The sequence below is a fragment of the Neolamprologus brichardi genome, chromosome 7 (assembly GCF_056152115.1).
Source record: "Neolamprologus brichardi isolate AB-2024 chromosome 7, ASM5615211v1, whole genome shotgun sequence".
NCBI classification, from domain to species: Eukaryota; Metazoa; Chordata; class Actinopteri; order Cichliformes; family Cichlidae; genus Neolamprologus; species Neolamprologus brichardi.
The window spans coordinates 34,166,064-34,186,070 of NC_142110.1; the positions used below are offsets into that span (position 1 = coordinate 34,166,064).

Below are 20,007 nucleotides of genomic sequence, written 5' to 3' on the forward strand. Positions count from 1 at the left end.
GGCGACTAAGTGGATCACAGGTAAACGATGTGATTAAAAGTCTAACATTTTCAAGTTCTTACAACAGCAATGAGTTGTTATACTGTGGCCTGTAAACTATGGAGGGCAGAAACAGCCAATAAATAACATCACATTAAATGTATGAATTTATTTCTACATCTATTTCTGTATTTTCTACATTTTGCTTTTGCATTTCCACAAACTTGTTTGTTTCTGGTTTACAATGCTGTTAGTCAGGACTATTGCAATAAAGCAAAAGTGCACAGTAATAGAAAGTACAAGAAATATTTTTTAAAAAGTCATACAAATGTATATATTTCGATAACTAATTTGTGCGAGGGATTCAACGAACGACTCGATACATTTTTTTCTTTTTAGTATTTTCTATTAAGGATTAGCAAAAACTTTCTTTTAAATTGAAAAAAAAAGGAAAAAAGAAGTTTAAGTTCAATACATTTAATTGTAAATTTAAGTTAAAAAAATTAAAAGAAGGACAAAAAGGAAAATTAAATGTAGAAATTCTAGAAAATGTAGGATTAATGTGGCTACACTTTATTTTTTGTAGATATTTTCCCCTAAGCAGAGACTGAGCTGAAATCTGTATCATTCCCTCGGAGATGTCATTAAACTAAGCTTTCAGATGGATTCCTGCAGGTGTCCTTAGTGAAAAAAGGACAGGCTATGTGTCTCAGGAAAAGGACAGTGAAGAAGTGGAAACTGTGAAGGTAAACATAGGAGCGTAGGAAATTCAAGAAGAGGAAAAATAACAATTCTGGGGAGACAGCAGTGAGATAGACAGAAGGGGAGAGATGTTCAGATCCAGTGAAGAGGAAAAACCCCCAAACAACAGGTTCAAAACCTGTTCATGGAGTAATCTGTGTATAAATTTCCAAGCAGAATGCACACAAAAGAGTTTAATGGGGTGTCAAAATAATGGCAGAGCCCCCTGGCGCAGTCTCTGTTCTAATGTGTTCCTTGATCCTCATTCAGATGTTAATGCCAGCTGCTCCAGGGACTATCTGCTGCTGCTGTCAATAAGAATTAAGCAGGAGAGGCAGATTGTTGTTGTTTGGTTGCAGACAGCTTGGCAACTAAAATGGAGCCATCAATGGCTGACATCAGGCCGAATTTCCCTGGGGACTGGGCTTCTTGTGGTTACTTAAAGTGGCTAAGGGTTGTAGAGCCTGTCTTGCTCCTTTGAGTGCAGACAAAATCCATGGACTGGAAACATAAGAGCCTAGAAATAACTTGGCGATTTAACCCTCTAAGGCTCAAATTAAACTTTTTGTTGCTAATGCACAACCAAGTCCTGCAGTGGTACTTCTGAGTAAAAAAAACCTCATAAAATATGTATGTGGGGTAATCAGGTTGTTAGTTTTTAACTGTTGCAAATCGGCAACACCTGCCTCGAGAGGGTTAAACAAGTCATTTGAGCTTTTCAGCCTTTTAAGCCAACTTTCTTCTAATTGGATGTCCCTCTAAAACAGGTTTGAATAGCCATAAGATCCCATCTCTTTTATGGTTTTCAGAGCCAAGAGTAGAAGAAAAACTGTGTGAAACAGAGCATTTTGTATAAGCTGGAGACTCCATTCGCCCTTAATAGTGTGTAGTGCCAAAAAATTGCAAAAATAAGCCTCCTCACCAACTGTCATATATATATCTTGATTATTGGTGACACTGTTTTTGCGGAAGATTCGTTTTTATTATGATGTCTTTTGTGACTATTAGAGAAACTTTGAAAAGAATAACAAAGAAAACTTGCTAAGATATTATGATAAATGCTCAATTTTTAAACCACATGTTACAATTCAGGTAGACTCTTTTTTTACCATAAAAACTCTTAAGGATCACACTGTTCATATTAGGGTTTGTTAGCCTCTCTGAGGTACCAGCAGGGGGCAGCAGGAGCCTCTTTATCCTTCTATTAGCCACCTCTCTGCCTGATATTTAACATGCCCTTCACTGATGTTCTCAAGACTGGTGGGCTGAAAGGAGGGGAGGACAAAGCACGGAGGCATGAAGACCAATTAAACAGTGACTGCACAAAAGGAGAGGGAACTAAAAATAACCCCCGGCTACCCCCCTTTGTGTGTCAGCCTGTGCCTCAGAGAGGGTGTAAGATACCAGACAGATTGCACAATGTGTGGCCTTACAGGTGCCAAGAATGTTCAGCTGATCTTCAGGGTTATTTACACACTGCAATTTTGTTATCTATCATGAGCAAAAAAAAAACCCTTTTAGTAGCAATAAAAGTATCAGGAAATAGCATACCACTCCTAAATCTTTAAACACTGACTACGTAATGTTTTTCCATTCGCCTACACATAAACTGGACCTTAACTGCTTTGTCGACAGGGGTTATCACACCTGCATCAGCATGCACCCTTCGCTGAACTGACATAGATGGGTGATAAAACAAATCTAAGAAAACTTGTTACGGGAACTGAGGCGGTGCTGGGCACACAGAAGAATGACGTTTTACTCACCTGGAATGACAAACTGGAACGGGAAACTGTGTTCGCCCACTCCAAGGACACCTGTAAAAAAAAGGTTTACATTTATAATGACGCTTTTCTCAAAACACAGATTTTAATAGATCCATTAAGGAGGAGAGAGGCACATACTAATAAATATACATATGCTAAAATCATTATAGTAAAATTAGTAGACAGAAAAAACTGCAAATTAAAGTGAATGTGCTGTAAAATCTCATAATTTATGTCCATATTCTTTCATTAACTTTTAATTTAAGGACACGGCGTGCCGGCTGGGCATACCTGCTTTCCCAGCAGGATGAGGTTTCTGAGACAAAACAGGCTTTAGCTGAGACAATTACAATTATCTTTTCTAGTGACTTAGACTATTAACGGTTAGTAATAAGAAGTGATAAACTGCTGGGTGACACAAGTGGCAAAGTTCGAGGTTCTCTCAGCAATCATTTAAAGGCTTGGCGAGGCCGCAGCAATCAAAGCCAAGCCTTTTTCTTCCATCCCGCCACATCTGCAGGCCAGCATCAGTGTGACAAGTATGACCTTTTGGATTGAAGCTAAGATAAGAATGCTCGTGTTTTGTTTTTTTATAGCTAGCAAATTCCTAAAACAAAAGCCACAGCCCTGAGCTTTATTCTCACGAACTTTTATCTCTGGTTTAAATAAATAAAATAAATAAATGTTATTCAAACTCAATCATATAAAGGGTCAGTTTTCCAGAAATGGTTGAAGTCCAAGACCATAAACTGTTTTTTCCCCCTCAGCGAAGCCCAACTCTCACCTGAAACCTGCTGGGAGAGGTACACATTTGGTAAACTGGTGCTTACAGCCAGATGGCGCAAGTGAGAGTGGCTGAAGATGAACTACAGCGCATGTTTACTGTAATGAAGGAAAATTTAATCGACTGTGGAACAGCGGGATTCACTGATGTCTTTTTTTTAATCTGTTTTTGGACAACAATGGAGCTCCGTGGCGCAAAGGAAATGCAGATAAAAGCACCTAGCCTGCACAGGAAACCTCATTAGAATGATTACTTCTTTGTTGATTTTGGCCTTTACATGGGGTTTGTTGACAGTATGGAAAAGAAAGAATATCCAGTCTCATCTGTTAGTTACTGGTATAATCAGAATCCCACGCAAAGAAAGACTTATATTAAAAGGCAGACAATATTAATTGTTTTTTCCATCTCTACTTCTCACATTTTTCATGTTTAAATAAGCAAATGAGGCATGAGATTTAAATACGTTTGCATGATTTTCTACAGCAGAAATCAGAACGACACATAAATCCACAAAAAGTTCAAAATTGTTGCTTCACTCTGTCTAGTTGTCTAGGCAACGCTCCAATGTATTTACCACCAGGCATTGTGTCAATCAGCAGTATCTTGTGGTCTCACTGGTAGCTGTTCAAACAGTTGCCTGAAAGTTGAGGGAAAGTTGATCTCAGGTCTCAGAAAGCTGTTCATCCAAGTCTTCTCAGTCACCAGTTCAGGCCTGTATGCACTGTGTATTCTGACACCTGTCATCAGAGCCAAATTTGAGCTACAATAGAGCTACAATAGCTCGTCTGTGCATCACTGAGCCTGGGCCGCCCATCAGCCTGTTGCTGGTTCACCACTGCTGCTTCCTTGAACCAGTTTTGATAGATACTGACCAGTGCACCGCAGGAACACCCCACAAAAGCTGCAGTCGTCTTCAATTTGGCCTTTTGTCAAACTCGCTAAAATCCTTACAATTTTCCATTTTTCCTGCTTTTAGGACAGAATATCTCCTTAGCTCCATTATATATCCTACCCACTAACCAGCGACATGATTAACTTTACCTGTCAGTGGTGAAAACATTGTGCCTGATCGGCATCACTATAATCAATTTTACAGAAGAGAACACACAGAAAAGAGAAGCCTCTGTGCAAAAGACAAAAAAAAAAAAAAAAATCTGAGTTTGACAATTTTGGATAACCTAAAAACCAAAGTGTAGTAAAGTAAACATGTCAAAGTGCATCTCATCTTATTAGCCTGAAGACAAGTTACCCATAATTTAACAAATCGCACAACTCTTGCCTGTAGCATCTCATCAGCTAGAAAGAAATTCTGATTGAGTTCAAACTTATTTTCCCACATGGGCCATCATTACATGCACCGTTTACTTTACAAGCTCAGTTAAAACTAATAACTAGATCATAAGGAAACAATAATCGCCTTTATGTCCCCATCACCCTGAGAGCACCTTGAGTAAACCAGCTTATTAATTCTGTAGATGAGCTGGCAGCCCAATTAAATTACTACAGATAGCAACATGTCCCACCTCATTAGGGAGTGTATGTGTGTGTATGCGTGTGTGTGCTTATCACTCAGTCCTGTTTACTGCTAAAAGAAACCGTCTTAACACTGCAGTGCACACACTGCATGCAAACTGGGCCAGGACCACACGAGTGAAAGAATAAGAGACTCTTTAAAAGTCACAAAAGAGGAACAACATCCATGATTATGATTATTTAACCTTATAATAATAATAACAAACATTCATTCTGCTATTAAAACCTAGCAGGACCTATTATCATAAAGAGATTATAAAGTGAGGCTCCAAATGGGCCAATCAACTTGCCTCAATATAGGTTTTTACTGGCCTCAGATCAGTGATAATCCTGAACCCTGTGTTTATTCTAGTTTACTGTATTTTTGTTCAATACCTGTTTTTGTTTTAATCAACTTCATTATTTGTTCTTTTTGGTTAAATAAAGGTTGGATAAATAAAAATAAATATATTTGTTCATCGATATTTTGATCAAGCCCCATGTTGTGCGAGAGACTAGGATGACTACACAGACCTGAACTGTGACTATTTCATGTGGTTCACACAGTCTGTGTAGTCAAGGACACAATAAAAGAAAAAAAAAGAAAGATAATATTTTGCTTTTAGTGTCGCCTAACAGACACCAATTCTCCCCGACACAGCCCAGAGGCTCACTTAGTTCCCAACTGGCATATTTTGATATTTTTCAGATGACCTTACAAAGATACTTTATAAGGATTTTTTTTTTTTTAGCTTTAATTATCCATCTAGATGATCTCAGTATGAATCTTCCAGGTTTTTTGTTTTGGGTAACACTAAAACTAGGCAACCAAGTCATGATAACTAAAAAGAGACATTGCTAAGATGCACTCCTGTTTTAGTTAGCAGGTGTAGACAGCAGAAAGAAAATAGTTCCGGTATTAAACTTCCTACATAAAGGTTTGTGGATTTTCTTTGAGTAACCCGGTCAATAATTTCTAGAACATTTTTTTCAATATGTATTTTTCAGCATTTTAACACCAAAAATCCTTTTACTTTATGCTTTTACAAAGAATGCAAATGTGTCTACAACACAAACACCAAAACAGCCTTGATGCATAAATGGCAGCACAGACCAAAGACATAACAAACTGACAGTGGGATAAGCCGTCCCTTTTGAAAATACAGAACTACTGTTGCTGCTACTACCCTGGATTACTCACTGTAGAAATCAAAGTTTTTTAAAGTTTAAAAGAACACTAGAAGGGTTTTTGGCGCAAACAGTGCCTTTTTAGGAACACATTTATAAACCTAATGAAGAAGAAATATTGTCTTTGCAGAAATGCCAGTATTATTAAATAATACTATTTAAAAAAACTTCCACGTGGCTTTGTCCTAAACGTGTTCTAAATATGAAGCTCTCACTTTTTAAAGTCAGTGTCCATGAAGAGCTGCTGATGTAAGCGGTCTTCACTCCCCTAACCGCCAAGCATCTGTGGCATACCACATTATCAACCAGCCACAGCGAGGGTCGCTTGCTTTGTTAGTGTGTGTGTGGGGTGTGTGTGTGTGTGTGTGTGTGTGTGTGTGTGTGTGTGTGTGTGTGTGTGTGTGTGTGTGTGTGTGTGTGTGTGTGTGTGTGTGTGTGTGTGAGTGTGTGTGTGTGAGAGAGAGAGATGATCTTCTGTCACCCTTCCTCTCTCACTCTCCCTCCGTTGCTCGACCCTTGGGGGCGAACCAGCCCATTTTTGGAAGAGAGCGAGATATGGGAAAACGGCAGAGATAAAGAGGAACTAAAGAGGGTGTGTCATGAATTATTTATGACCTTCTCTTTCTGGTGCCTTACGTTTCACAGTAAGGCTCTGAGTAAGTTTAACTATTGCTTCAAAGAACTTCCTGCTTTCAACGTCTCTTTCTGTTATTAAGAGGAAGAAAAAAAAAAACTAAACAAAAAACCTCAAACCTGCCCTTCATTAAACAAAAACTCACAGATTCATGTCCCAGTTATTTAGATTAGCACTGAATCAGCACCTGGGTTTTGGTGTCAGTTTCAACAATAAGTAAATAAACAATTTCATATCATTTAATAAAAACTCTTAAATATAGCAGAAAAAAACTACACAACTAAAAGCTGTCAATAGAAGAAGTAATAATGATCTACAGAAGAACGTTTGCATGCAAGACCACTACGTTAACCAACTCTGACTGTTTGATTAAAACATTTTTAACCTCGCAGCTCTCTGCTAAGGAGTCAGAGTAATATCTGACTGTGCCAGTGTGAGAACTGATGGTCTTCATCTCACAGCAATTTCTTTAACCACGCTGGTATAGATAGCCCAGGGTCACACACTGGATAAATTAAATAAAATGTGAAACACTAAACTCCAGGAATTTGGGCGACATGACAAAATAACTTTTACTATCACATATTTGCCAGAAGGCCTGAGTCTTCACTTCAAAGAAAAAGAACCTTCTGTTAGAAAATATTTAATAATTTGAAAGGAATTTATTTGGTCCGTGTGTAGTTATAGTGAAAACGCTTTCTAATAATACACTTCAAACCGTATTGACTTTCAACTTTCCTCATGTACTCATAAGCACCACTGCATGAAATGCAAAGAACTCAGAGACAAATCTTGTTTATACAATAATAATAAATTCAGAGGTTCAAGGATATAAAATTAGATATTCTTTTTTTTTTTTAAATCAAGTTAAACAATAATACAGACTCATTACAGCTGTTCCTCTTCAGCTGTACCTCTAAACCTCATCCCACATTTACCAAAATCATCTTGATGACCCCAAAGCTTTTGGGAAAGTTTTCGTAGTGGTCTGGGTCTACTTCATGAATTCTGCTCTCTACCAGAAAATCCTGAAGTAAGTAAGTAAGTAAGTAAAGTTTATTTATTAAGCGCTTTTCATAGGCAGGTAGTCACAAAGCGCTGTACACAAAGATTAAAATAAACAGTACGATAAATAGCAAAATGCACGTCCAACTAGAACGTCCAACTATCAGTTGAAGGTCAAGACCACCTGTGTTATGCAGCAGGACAATGATCCAAAACACATCAGCAAGTGCACCTCTGAATGGCACCAAAAAGAAAAAAAAATCCACAATGAAGATTGTGGAGTGGCCGACTCAAAGTCTGGGCCTAAATCTAATTGAGGTGCTTTGGCATGACCGCAAACAGGCCGTCCATGCAGCTCTCTCAAAAACTCTCCAATGTGACTGAATTAAAACTGAATTAAAACAATTCAAAGTGAAACATTTGTTGCCATTTATCATAGATGCTTGATTGCAGTTCCTTTTCCCAAGGGCAGCACAACCAATTATTAGGTTTATGGGGAAATTACCTTTTCTCTTATGATTTTTTCACTTAGGATATGCATGTTTAGATAACCTTTTCCTTTTAAAAGTAAATCAAAATTTAAAAACTGCATTTTGTATTGACTCAGATTATGTTTGTTATTAATAAACAAATTTGTTTCATGATTTGAAACATTAAAGTCTGACTAATGTTAAAAAGAGAAATCAGGAAGGCAGAAAACACTTTCTCACAGGGCTGTATGTATATATTTTTCTTTCTTACAACATCAAAGCTGCTATGTTAATGGCTGAAGTGGGTGTGCTCATGTTTGTGTCTGCACAAACATTTCAAGATTCCTGTTCGACTTAATTTTCACCTCCCAGAAACGCCCTGCCTGACAGCTGACGAACAGTACTTGTGATTTTTCTCACACAGGCTAAAACAAAAAATGGCCACAGTCTCTGTTTCTTTTTTTTTTTTTTAATTATTATTATTTTCTCTTGTTTTTAATGTTCTGTGTATTTGTCTACTTCAGTTTTGTTTGTGTTGGCTTCCTCGTCTTCCCTTTTTCTTGTTTCCTGTTTTATTTTTGGTAATGACTTTTGTCAAAGGCATTCGGAGGATGGAGGAAAGAGGAAAGAGGAAACTTCGGCCTGCTTGAAGATAATCAAACTTTCTGCCTCTCATTATTTGTGTGTATAAAGTTAATAAAACGTATATCTTGTCACTTTAATTAGAAGTGGGGGCGATCGTGGCTCAAAAGTTAACAGTTTGTCTTATAATCGGAAGGTTGCCGGTTCGAGCCCCGGCTCCGACAGTCTTGGTCATTGTGTCCTTGGGCAAGACACTTCACCCGCCACCTACTGGTGGTGGTCAGAGGGCCCGGTGGCGCCAGTGTCCAGCAGCCTCGCCTCTGTCAGTGCGCCCCAGGGTGGCTGTGGCTACAATGTAGCTTGCCGTCACCAGTGTGTGAATGTGTGTGTGAATGGGTGGATGACTGGATATGTAAAGCGCTTTGGGGTCCTTAAGGACTAGTAAAGCGCTATACAAATACAGGCCATTTACCATTTAGACACTTTATTATGTACACCTTGCTAGACTGCCTTTTGCCCTAAGAGCAGCTTTAATCCTTCATGGTATAGACAAGATGCTGGACCCATTCCTCACAGATTTTATTCGATTTTCACATGATAACAGACTGCACACTTGTTGGCTGCACATCCATAAAGCAAATGACCCATTCCACCAGATCCCAAAGGTGCTGGATTGGATTGAGATCTGGTGACTGTGGAGGGCATTTGACTGTAGTCAACAAAATAAAAACAGAAAAAAGCACTTAATCATGATGTGAACCTTGTGACATGGTGTGTTATTGTGACGATAGCAGCCATTAAAGGAAGGGTACAGTCTTTTCATAAAGCGATGGACATGGCCAGCAGCACTCAGTTTCAAACTCGGTTCATTTGGTTCTAATGCCTCTTTTCCACTAGCACCTAGTGGCTTGACTCAACTCTGTTAGTTAGTCTTCCATTACAATTGAGTGCCACCTCAATATGAATGGGGTCGTTACAGCAAGGCAGTCCGAAAGTCCTGTGACATCACTTGTATGCGACACATACACAACACAACAATGGTCTAGCAAGTCTGGCCATGTTCCTCTGATCTTTGCCTTTTTTTTTTTTTTACCTAAATAGTGAAATAAAAAAAACAATCCAAGAAATACTGAAAATATAACTCTTCAATCTGAAATGTTGAAAAAGTATGAAGTAGCATAGCAAGCACCTGAATACTATATTTAAGTAAAGTACTTGACTAAATCTACTCTCCAGCATTGTGTGGCTGAAGTTTCTATCACGCGCTGAAGAACGCAGCCCTGAGAGTTAAACATTGAACTGTTTGCTGTTTTAACCAGCATGGACTGCATGCTCTAATGCCTGCCATTGTGTCCCACGTGTGATTTGCATTTACAACAGATTTCATGCATGCGTGGCACATTTCACCTTCTGTTTATGGGCTGCAACACATACAAAAGATGGAAGATCGTACTCGCAACAGAAGGTCTTGTAAGCTCTTATTTCCGTAGGCAGGAGGAACAGCACAGTGCAGCACAGCATGTTGGTACAGAGACACTCAGGGGAGAAAAATACTCTAACCTGCTCTCTGTGGGGGCTCTCCAACCGTCTCATCAGTGCTTCTTGACTCTGATTGGCTATGTCTCACCTCAGAGAGGAGACAGGCTTCGGGGGACTGTTACTCTGAGTAACTCTTCATTAGGCTGCAAAAACTAGGGTTGTGCCAGAGGCACACCAAAGACAAGGCAAAAATTTCAAAGCCACCTGTATGCATATGTGCAGAAAATAACTTTTACATTGTCTGGAATGATCTCAAAGACAATTTTGATTGTATTCTCAGTAGAAAGCACTTTTGACACCTATAATTTTTTGCTGAGCAGGACTAGCTTACACTTTCACACAAACATACATTCTTGCTACCCAAGGATCTGATGCTGAGATTACAGATGACAGTGTTTCATTCTCTCGCTCTGATGTGAAGATGAGCAATAAAAGGAAAATGACAGAGAATGACTTTGATCTACTAAAAATGACCCACGGTATGTTGGTTGTGTCACAGTAAATGAACATATAATCGCTTGACCATAAAAATGTGTAATCACGTTGTGCACAGGTGCATGCATGTCAGCCTACAGGGAAAAAAGATGATTTCTAAACAATGTGATCAACTGTTTAAAATGAGTGCATAGAGTGCACGTACAAATAATGAGCAACAGCTGCCTAGAAAAAAGAGCAAGTGTATGCCAGTGGTTTTTAACCTCTCTAGAAGTGTGATAACCTATCAGAGTGTGAAAATATTGATTTACCTTTCTCAGCAACAGACAGCGTGCTGTTTAAGTACTGTTCCTCCACATTATATGCTGTGCTGTTTGCTGTGTTGGAGACCCCACAGGAGCCATGACAGTTGACCTTGATGGCTGCAGAGAGAGGACAGAAAAGAAGAGTCAATCTTCTGTCTTAAACAAATAGTTTATGATCAATCACAAAGTGTAAAAAAACAAAACAAAGAACCCCACCATTGCTTTGCTTTGTTACTGAAATCTCCCATTAAATTTAATTCAGGATTCTTTAAGTTGCATGTCTTTGTTGTCTAGTGCCTGTGGATAGATGGTGATCAACACTAAAAAGCTTGCCAAAGATATGACACCAACTTCCACAATCCAAAAATGAAATTAGCTAGTTTGAACCATTATTGAAACAAATTAACATTTGTCTATGTGGTTCTGAATTAAAATTTTCTGTTTTGAGGTTTGTTGTCTATACGTAGCTTCCATTAACCACACAAGGTGAATGTCAGCGAGTCTTGCAGCAGTCGCTGTCTGTGAAAGTGCTGAACCTCGGCCTTGACTCATTTCATTTTATTTCTTTGGGTTTTTTTGTGTACTGACTTTTTTTTCCCTCTCTTTGTGTTTTAAAATCCCAACTAGGAAAAATAAATAAATGCATACACTTCTTTTTATTTATTTAATCTACTAAAATGGATAAAGGTAAAATGTCTCCATGACTTTTTAGTTGACAGAAATCTAAACTGTCATCAGAAAGCAGCCAGTGTTTATACAAGACAGGATTTTGGCAATCGTTTTCCTCTTCTGCTATCCATATGGACTGCTCACCTGCAGGGAGCCAAAGCCCAGTCAAACGTGCCTACAAACAGAGACCATAAAGCTTCCAGTACAAATAAATCTCGTCCCTGTCCTTTAGATTCTGCATTCTGTGCAAATATCCATTAATAGAGAAGAAATATAACCATAAAACAATTTTTTTTAAAAAGTGTCCAGTGCAGCAACCATCTGTGCTTCTTGCACTGTATGTTTCGATCTTTGGTGGGTTTGTTTTACAATTTTGCCTGTCCCGGACCATTTTTCAACCAAGCAGTGTTTAACCTATGTATAATCTCATCCATGATGGCAGCTATATGCTGTTTGTTTTTGGAAGACTGCATGTAAGCACCAGTGCATGTATTTTGAAAATCCCTGTCTTTAGACTCTGTGCAGGGAAACACCTATGCAAACAGACACAACTGCTGTACCATATATAATATGCTGGATAAGCAGTTATGAAAGTAGATGGATGGATGGATGTTCTTGGAAAAAATAAGAAGTCCTCTTATCTTACTAAAGTGAATTCAGGCAACACTGTATAGAAAATACAGACCAGCACTGATTAGCATAAGAATGACTCACAAAGAGGGGACACTCTACTAAATCACTGAGGGCCTGTCCTGTTGGTTGTGTGCATTCTGCAGCAGTGATAAATAATCTGTCAGAACAGGCTGTGAAAAGAGTCTGAGTAAACAGATGGCGACCAGAAACCTTATTAGGGAACTGTTGTGAAACTGAAGAGGGTTTTGTATATAAAATGATGGTCGCATCAAGTGTGACTAGTTTGGATTATAGCACTGCTTCTGCTTTAGCAGGCAAATCCACAACTGGGTGTTTGTTGTGATGCAATAGGCTAGATAAATCACAATGTTACAGCACAATGCCTGAATGTACCTGGACGAAAAGCAGTTCAACTAAACATCAGCCCACAGGATGTTGTAACTGAAAGAAGGTTCCGCTCGCTCAGCGTACAGGAAACCGTGTTATCTTTTCACACTCAATCCTGTATCATTTCTACTCTGCAAAAAAGTTCACACTGATGTGACCGACGTCAGCAACAATCAACTGTCAAGAGAGACAAATACTGTTTAAGTGATTCTCAGGAACAAGCTGGCCTCAGCCTCTACCTCATACACTCCAAAAAAGTGAAAATGGGTAGTTATTACATTTACAAGAGTTTCTATGGTGAACATAATTAAGTTGTGTATGAGCTGCATGAAATTCAACAACTTCACGCTTGTTAAATTTATTTTTGTTGAGATGACGTCACCTAATCAAGCAAGAGTGGTTAGTTGCCTGGACAAGATCACGCGAGATTTCAAACCCCAGGAAAATCACTGGGGCTGTAAGAGGCAGAAAAGCATACACACACCACGTGTATGCTATTGCTATTTATTGTGCTTTGTGACAGCTCAGTGGTGCAGTGGACAGCACTGTTGCCTCACAGCAAGAAGGTCCCGAGTCCTTTCTTTTTGTATGGAGTTTGCATAAGGAAATGAAAATCCTCTAAAAACATTCACAAACACACACTCAGAAACACTACCACTGCGACAGAAGTTAGAGGATTACACAGAAGGATGGTGCATGTGCATCGCCTTTTCATTAAGTAGATAGAAGGACTAATGTCTCATGGTGACACCCAGTTTTCTTTGCTTTACATTTTTGTCAGAGAGCCACAGCCACTGATCGCAAGGTCGGTGGTCCAATCCCTGGCTCGTCCAACCTGCATACTGAACTATCTTGATGCAAAATAGTTTCCACTGGAGTGGGAATTTTAGGTTACAAAGTGCAGCGATATAAAAAAAAAACGCATGGGTAAATGAGGCTTATAGTATGAATGCACTTCGCGTCCACAAATTAAGAAGAAAAGCACTGTACAAGCAATAGTCCACTGCACCTTTTCATTCCATTAAAAGTATAAAACCTAAGCGACTGGCCCTGTTAGATTTGTATTTCTGGCAGTGTTGGGAAGTAACTACTACTACTGTACAAATACTTAATTACTGTACTTAAGTAGGAGTTTCAGGTACCTTTAGTTGAGTATTTCTTTCTAACAACTTTTTGGTAAATGGTAAATGGTAAATGGACTGGTTCTTATATAGCGCTTTTCTACTCTTTCTGAGCACTCAAAGCGCTGTACACAACTTGTACATTCACCCATTCGCACCAGCACATCTTTCTAAGTGCTTTCTAAGTGCTTTCTAAGTAACATTCACACACACATTCATACTCCGATGGATGCATCGGAGAGCAATTTGGGGTTAGTATCTTGCCCAAGGATATTTGGCATGCAGACTGGGGAAGCCAGGGATCGAACCACCAACCTTCCGATCAGTAGATGACCTGCTCTACCACCTGAGCTACAGCCACCCATACTTTTTACTTTTTTACATTTGTAAAACGGGCTCGCTTTTGGTTTAAGTCACTTGAGGGGCATAATTTCACATCACAGCGGGCCTTCAAACATTGATGTGGTTTGAGCCTCAACAGTGAACAACAGGGCTCCAAGACTGGCAGTGGTAGGCTTTCACTACAATTTTTACTTGTGTTATTCAATAGCACAAGTGATAAAACGTTTTTAGCATCTAAACTTAACACATTTGTTACCAAACCTAAACTAGCAAGCAAAAACCAAAGAAAAACTATAAATTAATAAACCAGATATGAAAGCTCTCAAAGGGATGCAAACCTGGATTTCTTAGTCATTATCCCAGGAAGTTGTACCACCACCACCCCAAGCCTCCATGTGTAGAGCCTATTCAACAGCTGCTTTAGTAGCAGCTGGAATATCAGGGTACCATAGGACAGCTTGGGGAGAGGCATCTGACAAAGCTGCGTTATACAATGCATTGGGATAAGAACACTTTGATCATGAATGACAGTTGTCAGCACTCTACACTAAATCAGTTAAGATCTCCACAAAAAGAGGGGGAAAAAAAGCATAAACACAGACTGTGCTCTACACAGTACCACAGACTGTTTGCCCAATCTCAGGCTCACACACACCCACGCAAGATTCAGCTCTGGTATCTCACAAAGACACACACACTCTCTCTCTTTCTGTCACACTCTCAGAGTGGCAGATGGCTGAGCTCTCCACACCGCCAGGGCTGCTGGCACAGTTTCCGGTAAGAGGAGGAGCTTTTACTGTTAAAAACAAAACCTCCAAAACTGCAGCTCACTAAACGAGGCGGTGCCCTTGAGCCATGCAGACTAAGTCCACTTACGGTCATTAATTAAAACTCATTGTGCCCCTCCAGCTATAAGCCTTATTCATGGAAAATACAAACACATTTATTCTCCCCTGTTAACACAAAATGTGAGCAGTTATCACACGTCAGAAATGAAAAGCAGAGTGATATGACAGAAAAGAGATCCACTCATACCATGAGATATTATTTACAGATGTCTGCTGTGGAAACATTAAAAGCTCAGCCTATGAAAGGTCAGCGCAGGGGTAATCTGTTAATATTCACAGAAGCAGCAACAGGAAGAGAAGCTGCAGCAGTGCTGAATGGTGAAAAATTTTGTCATGAGAGAGAAGCAGCTCTGGCAGTGAGACCGAGCGTCTGCTGCCTGACAATGGGCACGCACGTGGAGCCAGATGGACCATGAGCAAAATTAAGGCACTTAATAAGACACAAATATGTAGACACAAAGATGATGTGTCATCAAGTTCCACCACAGAATCGCAAAAGAATACCTTCAACTTTGGGCTTGTCTGGTCCCTTAAAGGATTTTTGACGTATAAGGAGATGAAAAATTATGCAGATACTAGTGACAAATGAAAAACGATTACCCTTATCAACCACCTCCTTCCTTCCTCGTTTATCGTTGGTGCTGATTGGGCGCTCAGCCACTCCTGCATGCATATAATAAATGGTAAAAATGGCCTGCATTTGTAAAGGCACAGAAAGAAGAGGGGTTTATTGGTCCCCCTCTTCCATCAATGGCAGCCTTTCCCCTTAGTTGTCTTTTGCATTTTTATCTTATTTGTAATAGTTTTTTTTGTTGTCAGTAATCTTTTTCAGATTAACTGCAGCAACACTGTGGTAACTCATATGCTGAGTTCCTCTGAATTGTGGATTTTAGGGGCTGTGAAACATTCTTATGTAATACCTGGAGGAAATGTTATTCTCTGTGAATAATCCATCGTAGTATTAGGGTAGGTGAAATGCAGACTAGAAGCTGGTGGTTAGGGTCAGTACCTGGGAAGCCAAATCCAGCTCTAAGCCCCTGCCTTGGTCAAGGGCACCGTGATCGGAGAATAACCTGTTTCTGATGGCGGGAGCTCGCAGAAGAAACTAAACAAGCCGGAGCACCTACAGACCATGCAAACTCCACCAAACCTGGTATGGGTGAAACTCAGGGCCCCTTTGCTTTGAGAAAAACACTCTTAAGTGACAAACCACCATACTAGCTTACATATATGTATGTGTTAAAGTTCATAAAATCAAGCAGGTTAAACTGCCACCATGATGTCACCTATTGATTTTGGTGTCCTAATTATGGAGCTTCAACTTAGTACCAAGTTAGCAGTTGGAGCCATAGAGTATAGAGGTACAATATAAAGACATATCAGCTAATTAGTATCAAGTAGGACTTAAAGTAGCACTGAGACAGCGCAACTCCCACTAAAGGGCAAGGGTTACACTAAAACTTTGATGTTTTATGATGTTTTTATTACAATATGATGATGTCAGCCTGTTATGAGGGATATACTGAAAAATATATTACTCGATATGAGTGGTTAAAATTTCAACGTCAACTTTAATCTTGGGCGTCGTTGTGAGTATTTATTACACGGCGTGCTGCGGGGAAAAGCCTGTTCTAACGTTTGAGTCTAAGGTTTATTTTTTAGCACCTGGCAGCTCTTTTTTGCTTCCCATCCGTAAATATTCTGCTCTTTCACGTGATTCTGTTTATTTTGAAAAGTCTCAAGAGGATCTTGAGCTTTATTGTGAAAGGTTTATGTGTAAAATAAACAAGCGGACACGCCATGGTTTTACTGTTGTTGTTGCTAACGACAACGCATAAAAACAGTCGCTTGTCCGTTGGTAGCGTGGTTATATAAAATATAAGAGAAAGAGAGAACTTTAAGAAATGAATATAGCCACTACAGTGACCATCGAAACCATGAAAACATATTGCCATAAACAGTTTATTTTGCGACACCACGAAACAAACGAAAGCGTAAAATGAAACAATAGACGTTTTTATATCGTCATCCGATATATATCGTTATATCGAACAGTCCTATGTGAAGGTTGATAAAATTGTGGGTAATATAAATTTTCTTTGATTTTCACATTTGAATCAGCCCAAGCTGTTATTAGTATCTATGATCACACAACATAATATATTGAAAACTGTGGACACTAGATTGCTAACGAACCTGAAGCACAAAACTCTCAGATGTTCTCTGAAGAAGTCCAGTTCAGTGCCTCCAATTTAAAGATGTGGGGCCTAGCAGACACTGATTGGCTGCCTGTCTCCGGGCACCTTCCAATAAACGCAGCAATGTCTGAAGTCATTTTCCTTTTAAACATCCAGATGGATATACTTCAGGAGCCAGCCTCGAATGGACATTATGGTTTTTGGCACTTCCAAGTTCCAAGTTTAATTTTTTAAAGAGCATTTGATGACATTTTATAGGCAAAATGAGAAGATAAATCCAGCTGCAATGACACCTCAAAAAGAACAATGTGTTCAATCGCAATATATCAACAGTGTGACTTTCTTTTATTCTTTTGACTGTCAAAGATAGGAACTTTTGCTATCATTTCCAAAGGACAATATGGCAAGCACATGTGAGACACTCCAGATGTAAGGATATTATTACATGACTATACTGTCGGTATTCTGTAGGCTTCTTCACAAACTTGAGAGGTTTAAACACTGAAATCCTGAGACTTACAAATTTTTAGTCTGGTTTTGCAAAGCTGAAAATCACTTTAGATTTGTCACTACAGGAACCTGCAGTTTTTCACCAGCCTGTAGCCTGAGGGAAACTGACACTCAATAGTAAGAGGGAAGCATGCTCTGACTCAGCAGCTGTCTGATTCTGATGCCAGCACGGGAGTCTCTCCGGGCCTTCTTCATGGCTCAATGAAGGTGTCCGTAGGCAGAGATGATCTTAGTGTTACTACTCATTAGACTGCACAAAATAAGACTGTGTAGGCAGACAGATCCAGTAAATAAGCTGTAAGCGACAGCATTTCTGGATCCACCATGACCTACATCAGATAACAGCCTGATAGAAGAAAACATCAAACAGTGTGCGGGTGAGTCATGAGGCTGTGAGAGGAAAAGAGTGGCACTGTAAAGAGTGAGTGGTTGAGTTGAGGAAGGTGACCAGAACAAATGCTGTTTTATGCATTTGGTAGCAGACCCAAACATTTTTAGCATCTAAACTCGACACATTTGTTGCCAAACCTAAACTAGAAAGCAAAAAAAACAAAGAAAAACAATAAATAAACCAGATATGAAAGCTCTCAAAGGGATGCAAACCTGGATTTCTTAGTCATCATCCCAGGAAATTGTCCCACCACCACCCAAGCCTCCCAATGTGTGCGCCAGAGCTCAGGGCAGGTTTCTACCTGTCCATGTCAGGCACAGCAGAAGCATTACGTCAATAGAGATCTAACTGAAAGGCATAATTCTGGAAACAAAGTTTTATCTGTTATTAAAGCACACAGGCTTCTGAAGATTAATTTACTCATGTACAAATTATATTCCATATTTCTTGATCAACTTTGACATGTCCTCCTACAGGGTACTGCAGCAACTTTATTGCAAGATGAACACATTTTAGCAGATATCAACATAAGCAGTCAGGCAAGGTGTTTGTCCCCAAGCAGGCCACTTGTCAAACAAACCATCACTTGCAAATATTTTATTCTTGTTCTCAGTAGCCTATTTTGGTTTTAGTCATGTGGAAAATGCAGATGACAATACTGGTTGTGCAGGTCTGAAAAGTTCAGGGCTTTCATTTACAAGTATTACAAGATACAACCCAAGCAGCCTCTTTTTTTCTCAACAAGAAGGTTGATAATGTGATATCAGTGAAGACAAAGCTGTATTTCCCCCCCAAAATCAAACCAATTTCCTTTTGCAAGTTTACATTCAGTACACCCTGAAAAGCAACACTTTACTGTACTCTGTTGAAAATAAACTACTAAACTACTGGCAGCTGTTGCTGTCTCGGTACGGTTCCAAAAAACTCCAGGGTGGTTAGTTTCCGAACCATCTACCAGGTGTACGTTACAAGTTTGAGCTAAAAAAAACCATTCCAAAGCCACAAATGCTTTGTATTCTCAAAGCTAAGAGGTACTACAGATGTGCAAAGGTCTGTACGGGACAGCTACGAGCCATGAAATGAACTTAAATCATCAGTTTTCTCCAAGACTCCAGAACAGAGCACCTTGTTCCTCCATTTATTTTTATAGCTTCCACCCCATACGTCTGGCCAATCAGCAGACTGAACATTCTTAGTGGTGTGTAGTGACGCATTTTTGTTTGCTCGGACTTTGCTTTTATTTTTCTGTTTGAAAACTAATTCAATCTGTGTGAAAATGCTACAAGTTTACAAATTTATCAACTGAATAAACAACGTCTAAAAAAGCCCTTAGTATGTGGTAAAGAAGTGAAGAAAAGCAATATTTGGATAGCTGCTACCATCCAAATCTCTGATTTAGAGGCTGATTCAGGGACCTGATGATGGATATTAATTTCAGCTTGTAGCTTCAGAGTTATTTCAAGCTGTCCTCTGCTTCTACGATTTGTATGCCTCTGAGACACATTCTCGCCACACCAGCATCATTCTTACATTCTCAATGTAAGCAATGACAACATCCAAGGAACATCTGCTTTCTGCACCACGTCACCTGTTGACTGATGACTTAGAAAATGCACGACCTGAAGCTTCTTTTCTTTTCTTTTCTTTTCTTTTCAGGAGACATGTTGTAATGATAAGATTACCTTGTTCATGATTACCCTGATGAGGCCTATGAGATGAGGTGCATAGGTTTCACAATAAAGTACGCTCAGACGCTCAGATATATACCACCCAATCAGAAATTAGTACTTTCGGTACTGTTTCGGCACATTCAAGTACTTTCTCACATCTTTTGTTTCTTTAGAACCACAAATCACCGATGACGCTCCAGCTTTTCTTTTCTATCCTCTCAGATAATTTTGCCCTTCGGGGGAATTTCTAACCAGCTAAGCAATGCTGTTGTTTCCTCTACCAGCAGGTTTCCCAAAC

General features: G+C 39.4%; 1 protein-coding gene across 1 annotated transcript in view; it reads right to left on the reverse strand.

Moving 5' to 3' along the window:
• arrdc1b (arrestin domain containing 1b) overlaps positions 1 to 20,007 on the reverse strand; it is a 43,039-nt gene that overhangs the window by 7,244 nt on the left and 15,788 nt on the right. The window contains exons 2-3 of the mRNA XM_006803522.2: positions 10,947 to 11,057; positions 2,487 to 2,537 (exon numbers count right to left, since the gene is read on the reverse strand). Of these exons, the coding sequence (XP_006803585.2) occupies positions 2,487 to 2,537; positions 10,947 to 11,057 (162 nt within the window). The remainder of the gene's footprint in view (positions 1 to 2,486; positions 2,538 to 10,946; positions 11,058 to 20,007) is intronic.